Source organism: Arachis ipaensis, chromosome B3, assembly GCF_059453495.1.
Source record: "Arachis ipaensis isolate K30076 ecotype BB chromosome B3, ASM5945349v1, whole genome shotgun sequence".
In the NCBI taxonomy this organism is placed as follows: Eukaryota; Viridiplantae; Streptophyta; class Magnoliopsida; order Fabales; family Fabaceae; genus Arachis; species Arachis ipaensis.
Window position 1 is genome coordinate 103842290 of NC_142438.1, and position 23274 is coordinate 103865563.

The 23274-nt window shown below is 37.3% G+C and overlaps 1 protein-coding gene across 1 annotated transcript; it reads right to left on the minus strand.

Annotated features, from left to right (window-relative positions):
- Window positions 1–20557: 20557 nt before the first annotated feature.
- Window positions 20558–21601, minus strand: LOC110269752 (uncharacterized). Its single transcript, XM_088507888.1, has 5 exons — window positions 21443–21601; window positions 21251–21343; window positions 21077–21176; window positions 20705–20949; window positions 20558–20662 (listed from the first exon to the last, which is right to left on the minus strand). The coding sequence occupies exons 1-5, from the start codon at window positions 21599–21601 to the stop codon at window positions 20558–20560; spliced, it is 702 nt and encodes a 233-aa protein (XP_088364014.1).
- Between the last annotated feature and the right edge of the window lie 1673 nt (window positions 21602–23274).

Sequence of the window (23274 nt, forward strand, 5' to 3'; positions counted from 1 at the left end):
TTTTTGTTGGTTTAGAGACTATATCTACAACGCGACTGTTTTTATGAATTTCTTTACTGGCAAAAATCTTAACGTCAGGTCCTTTTCCCTACAAACAACTTTGAAGCATCTCATCGTGAAGCCTCTCTATATTTTTCTTAGGCATCGAAAATAGAGTCTCACATGAAAGAAATTATGAAAAAACAACATAAAAGAGGGATTGATGAAACTGAAGAAACTCACCAGTTTGAGATCACCTTTGCGGGCGCAAACATGAAGAGAAGTCCAACCTCTATCGGCAGTACCAACGCCAGGTCTCAACATGTGCTTCTTCGACGGGCTTCTCCTGAACAACACTGGTTGTGCCTCCAGCATCTCTTCTCAGTCCAACACCTAAAAACGACACTCCAAAATAAAAATGATGATCCAAAAACAAAAACCCTAGAATACAAATCCCCAAAATGACTATTCTTTGTTTTTGCAGGAAAAAGCAGGGAACAGACAACAAAACCTTGTTCTTTTTTACGTGTTTACATATTAAACAAACGAGAAACAAAAAAAATAATAGAAATCAGAGCAGTAATAGACGTATAAAGGAAAAAATTAGCGAGAGTGATGAGCGACGCAATAAGGATTAAAAGGATTCAAGCCAGAACCGAATACGCGAAGGTTCTGAAGGACACAGACGGAGTTCATGAAGGGAGAAGAGTTGATGATCATAATTGATGATGCAAATATTAGGGTTTTTGATGAAGAAAGAGGAGTATTGAGAGTGGGATCAAAGGATTGAGGTGATTAATGGGAATCGGATGAATCCTTTCTTGATTAGGATTACGGTTGATGGGAACATGGAGATCAGAAGATAGGAATCCTTTCTTCATGATCTTCTATAGAACCTGCGAGCAAGACTTCATCAAGTTTCAATCTCTGAATTCGATCATTTCAAATCTTTGGTTATGGAATTCACCGGAAATGGTTGTTTGTTGCCGGAGATCTTCTTGGTTGACGATTTTTGGGAGGGCCATTGAAGCTCTGCCTGAGTTGAAACTTTCCATTCTCGACCCCAACCCAATTTAACCCTATATTCAAATTTTTCCCACATGTTAATGGAAGTTTATTTGTGAACTTCTTATTATTTGTGAACCAGCTCCCATATTTTTTATTAATTATCTTTGTTATCTGGTCTTTCATGGTCCAGAAAATAATTTTCCACCGAAAAAAGCTCCCCAAAACAAAATGCAAACATGAAGACCAAAACTTGAACATAAAAAAAGAACAAAAGAATAAAGAAAATAAAATATTCAAACATACATAGCTCCAGCATCCAAGCATTATGGGTCAATAACATATATAATATTAAAAAATTATATAAAAAATTATATAATGTAAGATATATTACAAAAATATATCGATAGAGAATATATTTTAAAATGTAAAAAATATGTGTGTACTTTTTACTAACGAAGTTGTCAATTCTTCGTATCATAAAATTCATCGATAATAGAATCTGTGTCAAATTTTTCAGCAATTTTCTTTTCAATATAATTAAAAGACAATTAGCAAGAAATTCGTCTTTCATTTTGTTTCTGAGTCATTCTTCACAATATTTATAGTTGAAAAAGATCTTTCAGTTGTAGCAGTTAAAACAGAGAGAATTAATACCAAATGAATCAAGAAAGATGGTCACAAGAAAAAAATAATCTACTCTATAAAATTCGAAAAATATTAATAATAATATATTTTTTAGAATTTTTAAATATTGTTACTTATTTTTTAAATATTAAAAATCATTAATATTTAGATTGGACTTAATTTTTTTAAAGAAAATTAAATCATACTTAATAATTTATTACAGTTAATTTAGAAAAAAACTAGGAAAAAGAAAAAGGAAAGAGCCAAAGTCTCTACTCGCTCCCGGTATCACTACAACAGAGGTGCTGCCTAGCGGCGGTTTTTTCCTCTATTAGCGGCGGTTTTAAACTGCCGCAAAATCAAAGGCAGACGGTTCAGTTGACCGCCCTGGTTATGGGCGGCGGGATTAGGTTTTGCGGCGGTTTCCAGCAACCGCTATTATAACCACCGCTGAATCAATTTTTTGCGGCAATTAATTTAGCGGCGGTTTTAAATTGCTGCGATATACAAGTATTAGGATTTAGTCTATTTTTCATTGGCGGTTACGAACCGTCGCAATGTTACTATATTTTTTAATGTATGACTTTTTGTGGCGGTTATAAAACCGCCGCTAATTTCAGTACAAATTTTAAAAAAAATTCCTTTTAAAAAATGCTGATTTTTTTTTGTTTAATTTTAAAGATAAATTTTTTGGCCTTTTCTAAATTTTTTTAATGTTATAAATCTTAATATTTTTTATCTATTGAATATAACTTGTAGCAGAAACAACAAAATTAACTGATACATCCTTTGCACTAAACTCAAAAGGTATACAAACTAAAATATAGAACAATAGCTGTAGGCACATATAGTATGCATTGAAAAGGTGTGTACAACAGGTGTCAATCAAGTTCTTAGATAACTATCAAGTTACATCAAAAGGAAACAAGCATACTATAAACCCCATTCACTTAAAATATGCACATAGTGAGGAGTAGAGCACACAATCCAACCTGCACTTGCAAAGGTGATAAAACCAATTTCATGATGCATTTTTTATCCTTGATCTTGTTGAAAAATGGAAATAAATCATAAAGCATTCATACAACTACAATAATATCATATCATGCATAAATTTGCTGGGAAATTGTCAACAACGTACATGCATACAAATTTAACATATTAACTATAATTACATCTATGCGTATGACAATGCCAAGGAGTGGAATACCTTTGGCGTGTACAGATCTGTTATATCACCGTATTTCTAAAAATGACTGCAAAACCACCAAAAGAGAAAATAACATAAAACTATAAGACTATGCTATTGCTAGCATTGAAAACAACACTCTTAAGTCTTCACATCTTTAATTAAGATACAACATGCTCATGTACCTTCTAAAAGATGCTTCTGTTATCGATTGTGAAATCCTGGCTACAAATATTCTGGTTACTTTTTTGGCTGGTGCTCTCATCTCTTCCTTTAGAATGAAATATTACACAAACAGCAGGATAGTATAACTCAGCAATGATCAGAACAGACTTAATGTCCTAACAACAATTCAATTACTACATTTGGTGTAGCCACTTTGACTTCCAGCATCCTGTTGCCAAGAACATGTTCTCACCTACTAGAACATCCTCCCACCAAAAAGTCAGTCAGATCATGATAGTGTGTGCACAAGACCATCTACATAAAGATAGCAGTTACCTTAGCATCATCCACTGAAGCAAATGTAACATAGGAAGAATTAGTGATTTTCCATAAAATGATACTGGTATTTTATGATTCTACTTGGGTGTAAACTTATGCAGGCTAATTACAATACTTGATTACCTAGTTCACTATATAGTAGCAAATAAAGATCTTCAACATAAGGTAAGTTTTCATATTATGAGAAATAAATTCTGTATTCATTCTTTTTTCAAACCCTTAGCCAATTCACTCTCTTCTATAGTTGGATTGAGTGGAAGCACCGTACCTTTGTAAAAAGCAAATGTATTAGAGAGAAAACCTACCTTTCATCAACTGGAAAACAAGAAAGTATGATATCAGCTTTGCTTTCACCAGATTAAGCAAATAATTTTCATCAGATTCAATGATGTCTAATCTAAACATAAATATTATGATAAGGTTCTCATACAATAATTGAGCACAAAACCCTCTCTCTAAAATGTCATTATATAATAGTTGAAAATTCCAAGCTCAGAAACAGAACATACATGCTATTAGCATACAAGGAGCATAATGGAAGATAGCTAGTTATTAGTACTGAAGTTAAGTCATTTCTAACTTTATAGAAAAACTTTAATAAGCTATAGAAAACAGACACGAGTTAAGTTATAGAACCTCATGACTTCTTGTGTAATTCTTCAAGACTTTGATGGGCGTATCAGCTCCAAGACAATCACTTTGTTGCAAAATATTACTTGGTTTTGTTGCCTTTGATGACTTCCACCCTAATTTTGATCTCTGCTCTTGGGTGCTGCACTTGAAGGCCACAGTAGGCAATTCTTCTCTAAGTTACTTAAGCCACTTCTCAACTACTTCTCGGGGAACCAAATCTGAGATAATACGGTGGTTGACACCATTTTTAAACCACATAAAACACCATAAATTAGCAAAGAAGCATCAGTATAACTGTGTTTGCAATATATATAAGGTTGGTGTTATTAATTGTGTTAGTGTTTTAATAATAATAATAATAATAATAATAATAATAATAATAATAAAGACTATAAGATACCATACTAAAAACCAAGGGGTCTAGGTCTTAATAATAATAATCACAATGGTAATAATAATAATATTAATAGAGACTATAAGACACCGTACTAAATTCCAAGGGGTATAGGTCTTAATAATAATAATCACAATGGCAATAATAACAATATGAACTATAAAAATAATAAGTATAATAACAGCCCCTTCAATTGCATTGATCCTTTTCTGCATGTCTTGGAAATCTGGAAGTGCTGGTGCAGTAGCATCCTGATAAACACCAGTTTGCTGACCACTAGTGTACTTTTGATTTGCCAAATTCTGAACCTGGAAATGATCATTTAAACAATATATTGATCAAATATTTCAATATTAACTGGTGCCAAGTTTATCACAAATGGTCAAATAACCAGCCATTAGGATACAAGGAGATTTAATGGATATCTAAATTTCCATTTGAGCATGTACATCCCCTTCTACTTCCTTGTCATATTCCCCTTTCCAGTGATTGATATCTTCTTGGAGAATATGAATCATAAATTCCTTCTCTGCCAAGTTATCTTCACTCAACTATACAACTCGATAATTCTCTTCTCTTCTCTTTTAATACCTTTACCTTTTCTCTAACAGCCTCCAGCTCAGCATTCAAATTTGAAAGAGAAATCTCCATAACTGCATTTTTCTCCAAAAGCTGTTCCATGATTTTCAGTCTTTGCAGAAGAAATGCTTTCTCATCTTGATTTACCTTGCATGCCTCCTTCATATTTGAGTTCTTATCTTGCAATTTCTTTGCAGATGAGGCAAAGTCTTGTGTGTCTAAGCAGAGCATTGCTCGTATCGAAGGGCAGCATCTTCTTTCTCTCCAGTAAATTTAGCAATATCCAACTTCAAGGCCTCAACTTCACTTCCGGCTTTATTAGCTTCCTCATTCAATCTCCTTGCATTCTCTTTAGCTTCTTCTAAACTCTCCTCCAATTTTGACAAGGAATCCAAGGAGTGGTTATTTCAGGCAACTACAGCTTCCTGTTCAGCTTCTATTCTAGCAAGGTCATGCTTAAGGGATTCAGTTTCGGTTTTAGCTTTAATAGCACGATCATTAAGTGCTTGGTGCGCAAAATCATGATCGTTCATTCCTTGGTAACAGCGCTGAAAACTTAATACGCACGTTCATAATCTTAGTTCTTCTTCACAACTTCGCACAACTACCCAGCAAGTGCACTGGGTCGTCCAAGTAATAAACCTTACGTGAGTAAGGGTCGATCCCACGGAGATTGTCGGCTTGAAGCAAGCTATGGTCACCTTGTAAATCTCAATCAGGCGAATTTAAATGGTTATAGAGTTTTAATAATTGAAATATAATTAAAACGTAAAATAAGGATAGAGATACTTATGTAATTCATTGGTGAGAATTTCAGATAAGCGTATGGAGATGCTTTTGTTCCTTCTAAACCTCTGATTTCCTACTATCTTCATCCAATCATTCATACTCCTTTCGATGGCAAGCTTTATGTAGGGCATCACCGTTATCAATGGCTACTTCCCGTCCTCTCAGTGAAAATGGTCCAAGATGCGCTGTTACCGCACGGCTAATCATCCGTCGGTTCTCGATCATACTGGAATAGGATTCAGTAATCCTTTTGCGTCTGTCACTACGCCCAGCAGTCGCAAGTTTGAAGCTCGTCACAGCCATCCCTTCCCAGATCCTACTCGGAATACCACAGACAAGGTTTAGACTTTTCGGATCTCAAGAATGGCCGCCAATAATTCTAGCCTATACCACGAAGACTGATCGTAGATCAGAAGGCTAAGAGATACACATTCAAGCTTGTTTACATGTAGAACGGAAGTGTTTGTCAGACACGCGTTCATAAGTGAGAATGATGATGAGCGTCACATAATCATCACATTCATCATGTTCTTGTGTGCGAATGAATATCTTAGAGAAGAAATAGGCTTGAATTAAATAGAAAAACAATAGTACTTTGCATTAATTCATGAGGAACAGCAGAGCTGCACACCTTAATCTATGGTGTGTAGAAACTCTACCGTTGAAAATACATAAGTAAAAATGGGGTAGACATGGCCGAGTGGCCAGCCTCCCATGGAGGTCTAGAGATCTAAAATTGATCCCAAGATCAGACGATGATGTTAGTAAAAAGTTCTATTTATACTAAACTAGTTACTAGGGTTACAGAAATGAGTAAATGATGCAGAAATCCACTTTCGGGCCCACTTGGTGTATGCTTGGGCTGAGCATTGAAGCTTTCACGTGTAGAGGTCTTCCTTGGAGTTGAACACCAGTTTGTAACCTGTTTCTGGCGTTTAACTCTGCTTTGCAACCTGTTTCTGGCGTTTAACTCCAGAATAGGGTAGAGAGCTGGCATTGAACGCCAGTTTGCATCATCTAAACTCGGGCAAAGTATGGACTATTATATCTTTCTGGAAAGCCCTGAATGTCTACTTTCCAACGCAATTGAGAACGCGCCATTTGGACTCCTGTAGCTCTAGAAAATCTACTTTGAGTGCAGGGAGGTCAGAATCCAACAGCATCTGCAGTCCTTCTTCAACCTCTGAATCTGATTTTTGCTCAAGTCCCTCAATTTCAGCCAGAAATTACCTGAAATCACAGAAAAACACACAAACTCATAGTAAAGTCTAGAAATATGATTTTTATTTAAAAACTAATAAAAATATAGTAAAAACTAATTAAATCATACTAAAAACTATGTAAAAATAATGCCAAAAAGCGTATAAATTATCCGTTCATCAGTGCTCTTACATCATCATGAGCAGAAAATATGCTTATCTCCAGAGTAGATATTTTCTCCAAGCACTGTTGGTACTGAAACATATTAGGTTCTCTTTCAGCCTGCAATACAACAAGGGCTTCCTTCAAGGTTTGGGCTTCGACTTCAGCTTTGGTCACGTGTTCATCAAGGTACTGAAACAAATTTGTTGCTTGCAACCCTACACGTGAGGCAATGTAGCTGTTTTACGCCAAAAGAAAACTTAAAAGTGGAATAAGAGAACAATTTCTTATGTTATTTAATAGAAAAATGGCTGAAACTTCTTTATACGACACTGATGCACCAGACAATATAAGAGAAGTAAGAGAATATACAAGGCACAATAAAGAAAGAAGACAAATAAGATAATGTACTAAACCTAAATAGAACTGAATTAATACCATTGACAAGATATCCTGACCTAATGCTAAACTCATCATAAGTTGTGAAAATCAGTTTAACTATGTTAAATATAAGAACAAACAATATGACTCACCTGGTTAAATTAAGGCATTTAGCAAATCCAAAATCAATGGAGTTGACAACTCTAGACTTCCCAAGGCAGTACCATTTTTCACTTATTCAAGTAGCTGAAAATGCTTCATCAATTTTTCAGGCCTCACCTAAACTCTAAGCCATAACATTTAACAGAAAGTTAAAGAAACAAAAATAACATAAAATTTTGGCCAATATCAGAGAAAATAGCAGTAATCTCATGCTGGGCTCATTCTTAAAATAGTTTTTCATTTTACAAGTGAATATTAATTTCTGTAAGAACATCAGAGAAATAGTAGTAATTAATTTCGAATAAATAAAAACATAATAAAAATAGGATAGGAGACAACAACAATTATGCAAAAATTAAAAATTTCAAATATATCAACGCAAAATCAGAATAAAAACAGCAATAAGAAGAAAATCCCAAATTTCAATCCAATAGCCATAAAATTAATTCAGAATCAAATATCCACTAGAACTACCTCAGAATCCATGTAATTATGTTAGAAATCAGAATCCACTACAGCAGATTTGCCTCTTAATAGCGGTTTGCAGGAGGACTAGCAGCGGTTTATAACCGCCACGAAACGAATTAGGGTTAAGTACTATTTTGGTTCCTAAAATTGAGCGTAAAAATCAAAACCGTCCCTCATCTAATTTTCGATTTAGAATCGTCTTTAATGTTTTTTTCGTATTAAAATTGTCCTTTTGAATAAATTTTTTTTACTTATTCCTAAACTACCCCTATTCCTATTTTAATAATAAAAGTTATAAAATTAAAAAAAAAAGAAAGAAAACGCGTGTTGGAGGGGGGAGAAAACGCGTGTTTTTTGGGGGGGGGGGGAGGAAGAAAAGGGTATACGAAGGGGGAGGGGAGGGGAGGGGAGGGGGACGGCGCCGGCACCGTCGAAGCTTGGAGCTGTCATCGCCGTTGCCGTCGCCGAAAGAAAGGAGAGAAAGGGATACAGAGAAGGGGGTGGGGAGAAAAAGAAAGGGGGGAAAACAGGGAGGAGGGGGAGAGAAGGGGTCCTCGCCGCCGCCGCTCCTCGCCCTCGTCGTCACCGCCTCGCCCTCGTGCCGACGCCATGCCCTCGTGCCTCGCCATCCTTGTCGCCGCCGAGACCTCCTCGTCGTCGTCGGCTTCCGCTCCGCTGCTCCTCGCCACCTCGCCGCCTCTGCTTCTTGCTTTGATCTCTATTTCTGCTTCTTCTTCTGCTTCTTCTGCTTCTTGATTTGTTGAATCTTTGATTTGTTGAGTCATTATTGATTGATTAATTTTGTTCTTGTTTTGATTTCTGAATTGTTGTTGGTTGGTGCACGAAATTGTGATCTCTAGTATAGGCTCCAAAGGCTTGGTGCTCTAATCTCAATTCATAATTTGTCACAACTTCGATACAACTAACCAGCAAGTGTACTGGGTCGTCCAAGTAATAAACCTTATGTGAGTAAGGGTCGATCCCACGAAGATTGTTGGTATGAAGCAAGCTATGGTCACCATGTAAATCTCAGTCAGGCGGATATAAAATAGTTATGGAGTTTTCGAAATTAATTAATAAGTAAACATAGAATAGGGATAGAAACACTTATGTAATTCATTGGTGAGAATTTCAGATAAGCGTATAGAGATGCTTTCGTTCCTCTGAACCTCTGCTTTCCGGCTGTCTTCATCCAATCAGTCTTACTCCTTTCCATGGCTGGCTTTATGCAAGGGCATCACCGTTGTCAGTGGCTACATCCCCTCTTCTTATGAAAATGGTCCAAGATGCCCTGTCACGGCACAGCTAATCATCTGAGGTTCCCGATCATGCTGGAATAGGATTCATCCTCCTTTTGCGTCTGTCACTACGCCCAGCACTCGCGAGTTTGAAGCTCGTCACAGTCATTCAATCATTGAATCCTACTCGGAATACCACAGACAAGGTTTAGACTTTCCGGATTCTCTTGAATGCTGCCATCAATCTAGCTTACACCACGAAGATTCTGATTAAGAGATCTAAGAGATACTCATTCAATCTAAGGTAGAACGGAAGTGGTTGTCAGGCACGCGTTCATAAGGAATGATGATGATTGTCACGTTCATCACATTCAGGTTGAAGTGCGAATGAATATCTTAGAAGCAGAATAAGTTGAATTGAATAGAAAAACAGTAGTACTTCGCATTAATCTTTGAGGAACGGCAGAGCTCCACACCTTAATCTATGGAGTGTAGAAACTCTACCGTTGAAAATACATAAGTGAAGAAGGTTCAGGCATGGCCGAGAGGCCAGCCCTCAAACGTGATCTCAGATAGCATACAACTAATCAAAGATGTCTAATACAATAGTAAAAGGTCCTATTTATAATAAACTAGCTACTAGGGTTTACAGAAGTAAGTAATTGATACATAAATCCACTTCCGGGGCCCACTTGGTGTGTGCTTGGGCTGAGCTTGAAGTCTACACGTGGAGAGGTCATTCTTGGAGTCGAATGCCAGCTTTTGTGCCAGTTTGGGCGTTGAACTCCACTTTGCAACTTGTTTCTGGCGCTGGACGCCAGAATTGGGCAGAGAACTGGCGTTGAACGCCAGTTTGTGTCGTCTAAACTTGGGCAAAGTATAGACTATTATATATTGCTGGAAGGCCCCGGATGTCTACTTTCCAACGCAATTGGAAGCGCGCCATTTTGAGTTCTGTAGCTCCAGAAAATCCATTTTGAGTGCAGGGAGATCAGAATCCAACAGCATCAGCAGTCCTTCTTCAACCTCTGAATCTGATTTTTGCTCAAGTCCCTCAATTTCAGCCAGAAAATACCTGAAATCACAGAAAAACACACAAACTCATAGTAAAGTCCAGAAATGTGAATTTAACATAAAAACTAATGAAAACATCCCTAAAAGTAACTAGATTCTACTAAAAACATACTAAAAACAATGCCAAAAAGCGTATAAATTATCCGCTCATCACAACACCAAACTTAAATTGTTGCTTGTCCCCAAGCAACTGAAAATCAAATAGGATAAAAAGAAGAGAATATACTATAAATTCCAAACTATCAATGAAACATAGCTCCAATCAGATGAGCGGGACTTGTAGCTTTTTGCCTCTTGAATAGTTTTAGCATCTCACTTTATCCATTGAGGTTCAGAATGATTGGCTTCTATAGGAACTCAGAGTTCAGATAGTGTTATTGATTCTCCTAGTTCAGTATGATGATTCTTGAACACAGCTATTTTATGAGTCTTGGTCGTGGCCCTAAGCACTTTGTTTTCCAGTATTACCACCGGATACATAAATGCCACAGACACATAATTGGGTGAACCTTTTCAGATTGTGACTCAACTTTGCTAAAGTCTCCAATTAGAGGTGTCCAGGATTCTTAAGCACACTCTTTTTTTTTTTTGCTTTGGACCTTGACTTTAACCGCTCAGTCTCAAGTTTTCACTTGACACCTACACGCCACAAGCACATGGTTAGGGACAGCTTGGGTTAGCCGCTTAGGCCAGGATTTTATTCCTTTAGGCCCTCCTTTCCACTGATGCTCAAAGCCTTGAGATCCTTTTTATTACCCTTGCCTTTTGGTTTTAAGGGCTATTGGCTTTTTGCTCTTGCCTCTTGGTTTTAAGAGCTTTTGGCTTTTTCTGCTCGCTTTTTCTTTTTTTTTTTTCTAATAATTTTTTTTTCGCTATTTTTTTCTCTTTTTTTTTCTGCAAGCTTTGTTCTTTGCTGCTTTTTCTTGCTTCAAGATTCATTTTTATGATTTTTCAGATTATCAAATAACATGTCTCCTTGTCATCATTCTTTCAAGAGTCAACATATTTAACATTCTTAAACAACAACTTCAAAAGACATATGCACTGTTCAAGCATACATTCAGAAAACAAGAAGCATTGTCACCACATCAATATAATTAAACTAAGTTCAAGGATAAATTCGAAACTCATGTACTTCTTGTTCTTTTAAATTAAAACATTTTTCATTTAAGAGAGGTGATGGATTTATAGGACATTCATAACTTTAAGAGAAAGTTACTAATTACTAATGATCATGTAATGAAGACACAAACATAGATAAGCACATAGCATAGAAAACGAAAAACAGAAGAAATAAGAACAAGGAATGAATCCACCTTAGTGATGGTGGCGTTTCCTTCTTGAGGAACCAATGATGTCCTTGAGCTCTTCTATGTCTCTTCCTTGTCTTTGTTGCTCCTCCCTCATTGCTTTTTGATCTTCTCTTATTTCATGAAGGATGATGGAGTGCTCTTGATGTTCCACCCTTAATTGTCCCATGTTGGAACTTAATTCTCCTAGGGAGGTGTTGATTTGCTCCCAATAGTTTTGTGGAGGAAAATGCATTTGAGGCATCTCCGGGATCTCATGGTGATGAGCTTCATGCGCCTCTTGAGCTCCATGAATGGGCTCTCTTGCTTGCTCCATCTTTTTCTTAGTGATGGGCTTCTTTTCCTCAATGTGAATGTCTCCTTCTATGAAAGCTCCAACTGAGTAACATAGATGGCAAATAAGATGAGGAAAAGCTAGCCTTGCCCCAGGAGAGGGCTTTTCTGCTATTTTGTAGAGTTCAAGGGAGATGACTTCATGAACTTCTACTTCCTCTCCAATCATGATGCTATGGATCATGATGGCCCGATCCACAGTAACTTCAGATCGGTTGCTAGTGGGGATGATGGAGCGTTGGATGAACTCCAACCATCCTCTAGCCACAGGCTTGAGGTCCAGTCTTCTTAGTTGAACTGGCTTGCCTTTGGAGTCAATCTTCCATTGAGCTCCTTCCACACATATGTCCATAAGGACTTGGTCCAACCTTTGATTAAAGTTGGCCCTTCTAGTGTAGGAGCGTTCATCTCCTTGCATCATAGGCAAGTTGAACGCCAACCTCACATTCTCTGGACTAAAATCTAAGTATTTTCCCCGAACCATTGTAACATAATTCTTTGGATTCGGGTTCTTACTTTGATCATGGTTCCTAGTGATCCATGCATTGGCATAGAACTCTTGAACCATTAAGATACCGACTTGTTGGGTGGGGTTTGTTAAAACTTCCCAACCTCTTCTTTGGATTTCATGTCGGATCTCTGGATACTCATTTCTCTTGAGCTTGAAAGGGACCTCGGGGATCACCTTCTTCTTGGCCACAACATCATAGAAGTGGTCTTGATGGGCTTTGGAGATGAACCTTTCCATCTCCCATGACTCGGAGGTGGAAGCTTTTGTCTTCCCTTTTCCTTTTCTAGAGGATTCTCCGGTCTTAGGTGCCATCAATGGTAATAGAAAAACAAAAATCTTATGCTTTTACCACACCAAACTTAGAATATTGCTCGCCCTCGAGCAAGAAAAAAAAGAATTAGATGAAGAAGAAGAAGAAAATATGGAGAAGATAGGGGAGGTGTGTTTCGGCCAAGAGGGGAAAGAGGGTTGTGTTGTGTGAAAATGAGGAAGAATGGAGGGCTATATATAGGGAAGAGAGGGGGGAAAGTTTCGGCCATATAGGGTGGGTTTGGGTGGGAAATTAATTTTGAATTTTGAAGGTAGGTGGAGTTTATGAGGTAGGTTTATAGGGAAGAGTGGATGGATGTGAGTGGTGAAGAGGTGATGGAGAAGAGAGATTGAGGTGATTGGTGAAGGGTTTTGGGAAAGAGTGTTTTTGGGATTGTGTGAAAGAGGGGTGAGAAGAAGTGAGTGGAGGTAGGTGGGGATCCTGTGGGGTCCACAGATCCTGAGGTGTTCAAGGATTTACAACCTTGCACCAAATTGGGCATGCAAAATGCCTTTGCACACAACTCTGGGCGTTCAGCGCCAGATTGGTGCTTGTTCTGGGTGTTGAACGCCCATTTGTAGCCCATTTCTGGCGTTGAACGCCAGAACCATGCTTGTTCTGGGCGTTCAGCGCCAGCTTTTCTCCAGGGTGCATTTCTGGCGTTCAAACGCCCAGATGCTGCCCATTTTGGGCGTTCAGTGCCCAGATACTGCCCATTTTGGGCGTTCAGCGCTAGAACCATGCTCTGTTCTGGCGTTGAACGCCAGACAGGTGCTTCCTCCAGGGTGTGATTTTTCTTCCGTTGTTTTTGATTCTGTTTCTAAATTTTTCGTTTATTTTGTGACTCCACATGATCATGAACCTAAGAAAACACAAAAATAAAATTAGATAAATAAACATTGGGTTGCCTCCCAACAAGCGCTTCTTTAATGTCAATAGCTTGACAGTGGGCTCTCATGGAGCCTCACAGATATGCAGAGCTTTGTTGAGACCTCCCAACACCAAACTTAGAGTTTGGATATAGGGGTTTGACACCAAACTTAGAGTTTGGTTGTGGCCTCCTAACACCAAACTTAGAGTTTGACTGTGGGGGCTTTTGTTGACTCTGCTTTGAGAGAAGCTTTTTCTGCTTCCTCTCCATGGATGCAGAGAGAGATCCTTGAGTTGTAAACACAAGGTTGTCCTTATTTAATTGAAGGATCAATTCTCCTCTGTCCACATCAATCACAGCTCTTGCTGTGGCTAGGAAAGGTCTTCCTAGGATGATGGATTCATCCTCTTCCTTTCCAGTATCCAGGACTATGAAATCAGCAGGGATGTAAAGGCCTTCAACCTTTACTAACACGTCCTCTACTTGTCCATAAGCCTGTTTTCTTGAATTGTCTGCCATCTCTAATGAGATTTTAGCAGCTTGCACCCCATAGATTCCCAGTTTCTCTATTACAGAGAGGGGCATGAGGTTTATTCCTGAACCAAGGTCACATAGAGCCTTAAAGATCATGGTGCCTATGGTACAAGGTATTATGAACTTTCCAGGATCCTGTTTCTTCTGAGGTAATGTCAGTTGATCCAGATCACTTAGTTCATTGGTGAACAAGGGAGGTTCATCTTCCCAAGTCTCAATACCAAATAATTTGGCATTCAGCTTCATGATTGCACTAAGGAACTTGGCAGCTTGCTCTTCAGTGACATCTTCATTCTCTTCAGAAGAAGAATACTCATCAGAGCTCATGAAGGGCATAAGGAGGTTCAATGGAATCTCTATGGTCTCTAGATGAGCCTCAGATTCCTTTGGTTCCTCAGAGGAAAACTCCTTATTGATCACTGGGATTCACGTCCTTCTCCTCTCTTATGGGTTCGGCCATGGTAATTAATTCAATGGCCTTGCACTCTCCTTTTGGATTCTCTTCTGTATTACTTGGGAGAGTACTAGGAGGGATTTCAGTGATCCTTTTACTCAGCTGGCCCACTTGTGCTTCCAAATTTCTAATGGAGGACCTTGTTTCATTCGTGAAACTCACAGTGGCCTTAGATAGATCAGAGACTAAATTTGCTAAGCTAGATGGATTCTGCTCAGAATTCTCTGTCTGTTGCTGAGTGGATGGTGGAAAAGGCTTGCTATTGCTAAACCTGTTTCTTCCATCATTATTAAAGCCTTGTTGAGGCTTTTGATCCTTCCATGAGAGATTTAGGTGATTTTTCCATGATGGATTATAGGTGTTTCCATATGGTTCACCCATGTAATTTACCTATGCTATTGCAGGGTTCTCAGGATCATAAGCTTCTTCTTCAGAAGATGCCTCTTGAGTACTGTTGGATGCAGCTTGCATTCCATTCAGACTCTGAGAAATCATATTGACTTGCTGAGTCAATATTTTATTCTGAGCCAGTATGGCATTCAGAGTATCAATTTCAAGAACTCCCTTCTTCATAGGCGTCCCATTACTCACAGGATTCCTCTCAGAAGTGTACATGAACTGGTTATTAGCAACCATGTCAATGAGTTCTTGAGCTTCTGCAGGCATTTTCTTTAGGTGAATGGATCCACCTGCAGAAGTATCCAATGACATCTTTGATAGCTCAGATAAACCATCATAGAATATATCCAGGATGGTCCATTCTGAAAGCATGTCAGAAGGACACTTTTTGGTCAGCTGCTTGTATCTTTTCCAAGCTTCATATAGGGATTCACCTTCTTTCTGTCTGAAGGTTTGAACATCCACTCTAAGCTTGCTCAGCTTTTGAGGAGGAAAGAACTTGGCTACGAAAGCCGTGACAAGCTTATCCCAAGAGTTCAGGCTATCTCTGGGTTGAGAGTCCAACCACACTCTAGCTCTGTCTCTTACAGCAAAAGGGAAAAGCATGAGCCTGTAGACTTCAGGATCTACTCCATTAGTCTTAACAGTATCACAGATCTACAAAAATTCAGTTAAGAACTGAAAAGGATCTTCAGATGGAAGTCCATGAAACTTGCAGTTCTGCTGCATCAGAGAAATTAGCTGAGGTTTCAGCTCAAAATTGTTTGCTCCAATAGCAGAGATGGAGATACTTCTTCCATGTAAATTGGAATTTGGTGCAGTAAAGTCACCAAGCATTCTCCTTGCATTATTGTTGTTGGGTTCGGCTGCCATCTCCTTTACTTGTTCGAAATTTTCAATAAGGTTGTCTCTGGATTGTTGTAATTTAGCTTCTCTTAGTTTTCTCTTCAGAGTCCTTTCAGGTTCTGGATCAGCTTCAACAAGAATGCCTTTTTCTTTGTCCCTGCTCATAAGAAAGAGAAGAGAAAAAGAAAAGAAGAGGAATCATCTATGTCACAGTAAAGAGGTTCCTTATTGTTAGTAGAAGAAGAGAAAAAAATTCGAACACAGATGGAAGGGGGGTTCGAATTTGGTGAATGATGTGAGGAAGAGATGTTAGTAGATGAATAAATAAATAGAATAAGATGAGAGAGAAGGAGAATTTTCGAAAATTATTTTTGAAAAAGAGTTAGTGATTTTCGAAAATAGTTTTTGAAAAAAAGGTTAGTAATTAAATTTTTTTTTTTGAAAATAAAAATAAAAAATTAAAATAATTAGTTAATTAAAAAGAAATTTTGAAAAAGAGGGGAGATATTTTCGAAAATTAGAGAGAGAGTTAGTTATGTAGTTTTGAAAAAGGTAAGAAACAAACAAAAAGTTAGTTAGTTAGTTGAAACAAATTTTGAAAAGATAAGAAGTTAGGAAGTTAGAAAAGATATTTTGCAATCACTTTTTTGAAAAAGGTAAGATAAGAATATATTTTTGAAAAGATATGATAGAAATTAGTTTTTTTGAAAAAGATTTGATTTTTAAAATCTCAATTAATGACTTGATTCACAAGAAATCACAAGATATGATTCTAGAACTTAAAGTTTGAAACTTTCTTAACAAGTAAGTAACAAACTTGAAATTTTTGAATCAAAACATTAATTGATGATGTTATTTTTGAAAATATGATGTAAAATTAAGAAAAAGATTTTTGAAAAATATTTTTGAAATTTTCGAAAATAACTAAAAAATTGAAAAAAGATTTGATTTTTGAAAAAGATAAGATTTTTTTTTAATTGAAAATTTGATTTGACTCATAAAAACAACTATATTTTAAAAATTTTTGAAAAAGTCAAATCAAATTTTCGAAATTTTAAAAGAGAAAAAGGGGAAGATATTTTTTTGATTTTTTGAATATTTATGATGAGAGAGAAAAACAAGAAAAATGATGCAATGCATGAAAGTTATGGATCAAAACAATGAATGTATGCAAGAATGCTATGAATGTCAAGATGAACACCAAGAACACTATGAAGATCATGATGAATATCAAGAACACATTTTTGAAAAATTTTTAATGCAAAGAAAACATGCAAGACACCAAACTTAGAATTCTTTAATGCTTAGACACTAAGAATCCAAGAATGCATATGAAAAACAAGAAAAGACACAAACCATGCAAATGCAAAGATCAAACAAGAAGACTTACCAAGAACAACTTGAAGATCATGAAGAACACTAATCTGAGCAACAAGACGAACTGTCAGTTGTCCAAACTCGAACAATCCCCGGCAACGGCGCCAAAAACTTTGTGCACGAAATTGTGATCTCTGGTATAGGCTCCAAAGGCTTGGTGCTCTAATCTCAATTCATAATTTTTCACAACTTCGATACAACTAACCAGCAAGTGCACTGGGTCGTCCAAGTAATAAACCTTACGTGAGTAAGGGTCGATCCCACGGAGATTGTTGGTATGAAGCAAGCTATGGTCACCATGTAAATCTCAGTCAGGCGGATATAAAATAGTTATGGAGTTTTCGAAATTAATTAATAAGTAAACATAGAATAGGGATAAACACTTATGTAATTCATTGGTGAGAATTTCAGATAAGCGTATAGAGATGCTTTCGTTCCTCTGAACCTCTGCTTTCCGGCTGTCTTCATCCAATCAGTCTTACTCCTTTCCATGGCTGGCTTTATGCAAGGGCATCACCGTTGTCAGTGGCTACATCCCCTCCTCTTGTGAAAATGGTCCAAGATGCCCTGTCACGGCACGGCTAATCATTTGAGGTTCCCGATCATGCTGGAATAGGATTCACCCTCCTTTTGCGTCTGTCACTACGCCCAACACTCGCGATTTTGAAGCTCGTCACAGTCATTCAATCATTGAATCCTACTCGGAATACCACAGACAAGGTTTAGACTTTCCGGATTCTCTTGAATGCTGCCATCAATCTAGCTTACACCACGAAGATTCTGATTAAGAGATCTAAGAGATACTCATTCAATCTAAGGTAGAACGGAAGTGGTTGTCAGGCACGCGTTCATAAGGAATGATGATGATTGTCACGTTCATCACATTCAGGTTGAAGTGCGAATGAATATCTTAGAAGCAGAATAAGTTGAATTGAATAGAAAAACAGTAGTACTTCGCATTAATCTTTGAGGAACAGCAGAGCTCCACACCTTAATCTATGGAGTGTAGAAACTCTACCGTTGAAAATACATAAGTGAAGAAGGTTCAGGCATGGCCGAGAGGCCAGCCCTCAAACGTGATCTCAGATAGCATACAACTAATCAAAGATGCCTAATACAATAGTAAAAGGTCCTATTTATAATAAACCAGCTACTAGGATTTACAGAAGTAAGTAATTGATACATAAATCCACTTCCGGGGTCCACTTGATGTGTGCTTGGGCTGAGCTTGAAGTCTACACGTGGAGAGGTCATTCTTGGAGTTGAATGCCAGCTTTTGTGCCAGTTTGGGCGTTGAACTCCACTTTGCAACTTGTTTCTGGCGCTGGACGCCAGAATTGGGCAGAGAACTGGCGTTGAACGCCAGTTTGCGTCGTCTAAACTTGGGTAAAGTATGGACTATTATATATTGCTGGAAAGCTCTAGATGTCTACTTTCCAACGCAATTGGAAGAGCGCCATTTTGAGTTCTGTAGCTCCAGAAAATCCATTTTGAGTGCAGGGAGGTCAGAATCCAACAGCATCAGCAGTCCTTCTTCAACCTCTGAATCTGATTTTTGCTCAAGTCCCTCAATTTCAGCCAGAAAATACCTGAAATCACAGAAAAAACCACATACTCATAGTAAAGTCCAGAAATGTGAATTTAACATAAAAACTAATGAAAACATCCCTAAAAGTAACTAGATTCTACTAAAAATATACTAAAAACAATGCCAAAATGCGTATAAATTATCCGCTCATCATTGGTTTTCTTGATTTTTGAATTTCTTGATTTCTGAATTGTTGTTTGCTGTTGATGGAATAAGTTTGCTGATTGATCTCTGTTTGTTGTTTGCTGTTGTGTTGGTGGTGGTGGTGGTTGGTGTTGGTGTTGGTGTTGCTGTAGTGGTGCTGGTTGTGGCGATGGTGTTGGTGCTGGTGGTGGTGGTGGAGGAGGAGGTAATTGTGTTAGTACTGGTGAGGGTATTTTTGTCAAAAAAAATTATAAGGATGATTTTAATACAAAAAAATACGTTAAGGACGATTCTAAATCAAAAATTAGATGAGGGACGATTTCGATTTTTACGCTCAACTTTAGGGACCAAAATAGTACTTAACTCAACGAATTACCAGCGGTTCAAAAACCGTTCCTGTATAGGGCGTGGACATTTAATTTTGCAGCGGTTTTGTTGAACCGTTGACACAACTACTGAGAGACCACTTGATTGGCGTCGATTGATTTAGTGGCGGTTTGAAACCGCCGCTACTTAGCCAACAGGAAATTCGAATGCATTTTTTGGCGATTTTGAACCGCTGCTGTTCTATTTGTGTTTTTTTAAATGTATTCTGCGGCGGTTCCAAACCGCCGCTATCCAATATTCCCAAAAATTTAAATTTATCTTCGGCAATTTGATAACCGCCGCTATTGTTCTGTCTAAATGGCTACAAAATGACTGTATTTTGCACCGGCAATCAGTGCTTTTTTAATTACCGTATTATTTTTTTATTTTTTGAATTTTTTCTGATATTAGAAAACTTAATTATTTTGTAACTGAATGAATAAATTGATGGGTGAACGAATAAAAATCAAAATGAGTAAAGTATCGTTTTTGTCCCCAACGTTTGGGGTAAATCCTATTTGTATCCCTAACGTTTAAATCGTCTTATTTGTATCCCTAACGTTTGTAAAAGTGATTCAATGTTATCCTGCCATCAATTACACATCATGAGCGCTTTAATTTGAGTTTTAAAAATCTCTTCTTCAAGTTAGAATACAAATGTCTGGGATAGAATCGATGATCTACTCCGAAAAATAGCTCATCAAATGTTGAAACTAATTCCTACAATATTTACATAATTCACTTTTCTAGGGACATAATTGAATCTAAACACAAATAGTGGGTATAATATTAAAATCGACCACATCCAAGTAAGACCTAATTGAGAATGAATACATCCAAGTGAGAATAATTAAAAAATATAATCTGATTTGTTAGTATAATTGATAGTAGGATAACATTGAATCACTTTTATAAACGTTAAGGATACAAATAGAACGATTTAAACGTTAGGGACACAAATAGGACTTACCCCAAACGTTGGGGACAAAAATGATACTTTACTCAAATCAAAACTGATAAAATTAATCATTAATCCAAATATCAATAAAGTGTATTCCTTACCAAGAGTTGCATAATAAGAAATAAAAAAGTGTATATTTTACTAAAGAATAAATTTCAAATCCTTAGATCTACTCTCTACTCTGTCCCTCCAATGAATTCATCCATGCAGCCATGTTTGGTGGCAGTTCCCCACCTTGCCCTCGAACTAGACACATCAGAGCACTCTCCATTGCCTGCCTTCTCATCTTCTCGGCTGCTACTTCATCCTTCATTGCCTTCCTTTTTAATTTCTCAGCCGCCAGCTCTGCTTGCAATTCAAGCAACACCCTTTGGGTCTCCTCCCTTTGAGTTCTAATGCTCGATTGAGATGAATTCGTTCCGAACACTTGACTAGTAGTCGGTCCGATTCCCTTGCCACGCACTCTACCTGGGTGCTCCTTTGCAAGAGCTTGAGCAAGTGAATCATTCTGAGACAACAGTCTAGATGATTCATCATGTTGCTCATCTCCGCAATTCTTTCCTACACAGCTAGATAAGCGAACAGAAGCAATTATTAGCTAATTGCTAACCAAACAAACTTTGAACACAATTTTAACAAACAAAACCTATGAGAAGCAACATAGCAATTCTCAAAACATTACTTACACCAATAGCCTGAGCTGCATCATGGAGATAGGATCCATTAGATCGTTTGTGCGTTAAGACAAACAACTCCCCCCTACTAACTGGACGCCCCTGTCGTTCCGACTGCAACAATATAGCTTAAATAGTGAATAGGTCTACATAGAGAAGGTTCAAAGAGTAAGTGAATCCTAAATTACCTCTTCTTCTTCGAGCCTTGCCAAACTTTTCGATCCGCCAGTATGAATGTATAACTGCTTCAATCGATTCTCAACATGTTTTCTACACTTCTCCTGTTATGCCATCAAACATAAGAACTACTAGACACTATTTCTGACTAACTCAATGTGACATAAGTAGAATTTTTAAAATATTAAATAAAAATAAATTACCTTTGTTTCTTCACTATTGCGATAATCAAGGAACCATCTCCAATGATCCGCAGTAATTCTCGGTGGATGGCCTTTAATATTTTGTTCAAGGGTCAGATCTTCTTTGTAAAAGTAATGATACAAATGGTTCCTCGTGTCCTTCCAAGCCCTTCCTAGCATTTTTAATACTATACGCTTGATAATTCCTCCACTATCTTCTTCAAAATGGAATAATTCCTGCAAGAGTAGAATTAAATTGTTGGTAGGTGTCGAATTAAGATTCCGGGACTGTACAAAAATATAATGATTTACCTTTACACATTCATTATATATCTTGTCCTTAGAGCGAACCTTTCTCCAGTCCTTCTCGCAGATTCGGAATTTGGTGTAGTCAGATCCTAGCATTTCGACAACGCCGCTTAGTATACCAGCTTTATTTCCAACTGGTTGCAGTCTATTGTTGAACCTTAGTACGATCTTTCTACCGTTAGGTGGCTTCATAGCCTCTCTCACACTTAAATGAAGTTGCTTGATTGTCCCATCAGACTCTGTTTATCATAGTTAGTCTGTGTGAGTAACCACTGTGGCCAAGATGCAATGAAATCATAAAGAAATTACTCATAAAAAATACATGGGATAAATTATTGTATACCAATTATTTTAACATCCCAAAATTCGGTGGTCTTGCGTCTCTTGCACTTCAGAGCCTCTGATGCAGCAAATAGGTTGTCAACGTGTTGCTCAAAAGAATCTACCTCATCTGCCTCTGGGTCTAAGTCTTCATCAGGCGGTTCCGAGTGTTGAGCACCATTCATGGGAGGCTGTAGAGCAGGCAGTGGTTCGGTACGGGGTGGTCGAAAGGGGCGTAAAGATGAGGTCGGGGCGGCACCAATACCACCAGAGGGGGGAATTAGACCAACCACTTGGGGCACAGATGAAGCCGCAACAGATCCTGTTTGCATTTGCTGACATAACGAGTCTACCTTTGATTTCTTCGTGAAACGACCTATCCTAGGCATCTTAATAAACTTGGCACCACCAACAGTATCACTTAATACTATTATCAAAATGTAAACAATAAACAAAAATTCAAACAGCATTAAATATAACCAAATATTTAGACACGTATATCAATAATATATATATGTATATATTATAGCTCGTAAAAGAAATAGCAATAGGCTTAAAATGAATTAATTGGAAGCAACGTGCCTTTTCAATATCTCTGTCATGCGTATAATTTTCTCATAGACCAAACAGGTGCAATATAAATTAATAATAATGCATGCAGTTCAAATAAGGAATTTTATATACTCGGACATATATAAAACATATAGAACAGCACATGATAAAATTATCATAAGCAACTATATATTTCTTTTCACATTCGAATGTACATTCAAATGCATGAATTACCACTTGGTTGCATAAGCACTATAAACCCATTACCCAAAATCAAATCAAGTAAAAACAATTTTAAGTACTCTGTGTAAGTCATGAACGCTAACTTCTACAATTGACCAAGAAATCTTATTCTGAAATAAACTAAAAACATATCGTGCTTATTCTTTCAATTATTTAAAATACTCACTATTAATTTCTTATCCTTGTGCATTATTTCATAACCTGAGATACGAATGTATAAATAAACTCCTCTTCTTGACCTATATTCACATATCTTATCAGTTTATAATTATCTTTTTTCTACCTACATTAAAGTGAAAATTTAGATATGAATTGACTTTGTAAATGTTTTAAGAAAAAGAAGAATGGTGTTTACTTTTTTTTGCCCTTCTCATAGTTAAAGTCAACACAAAACCAACTAAAATAAAGAGGATAAAGATTTGTAAATT

Excerpts from the sequence above, each read along its gene's own strand:
- LOC110269752 (XM_088507888.1), bottom strand. The coding sequence starts at position 21,601 with ATGCTAGGAAGGGCTTGGAAGGACACGAGGAACCATTTGTATCATTAC. Across the intron at positions 20,950-21,076 it reads TGATGCAGCTCAGGCTATTG|GAAAGAATTGCGGAGATGAG; the intron begins GTGTAAGTAATG and ends CTAGCTGTGTAG. Across the intron at positions 20,663-20,704 it reads CTGAGAAATTAAAAAGGAAG|GCAATGGAGAGTGCTCTGAT; the intron begins GCAATGAAGGAT and ends ATGAGAAGGCAG.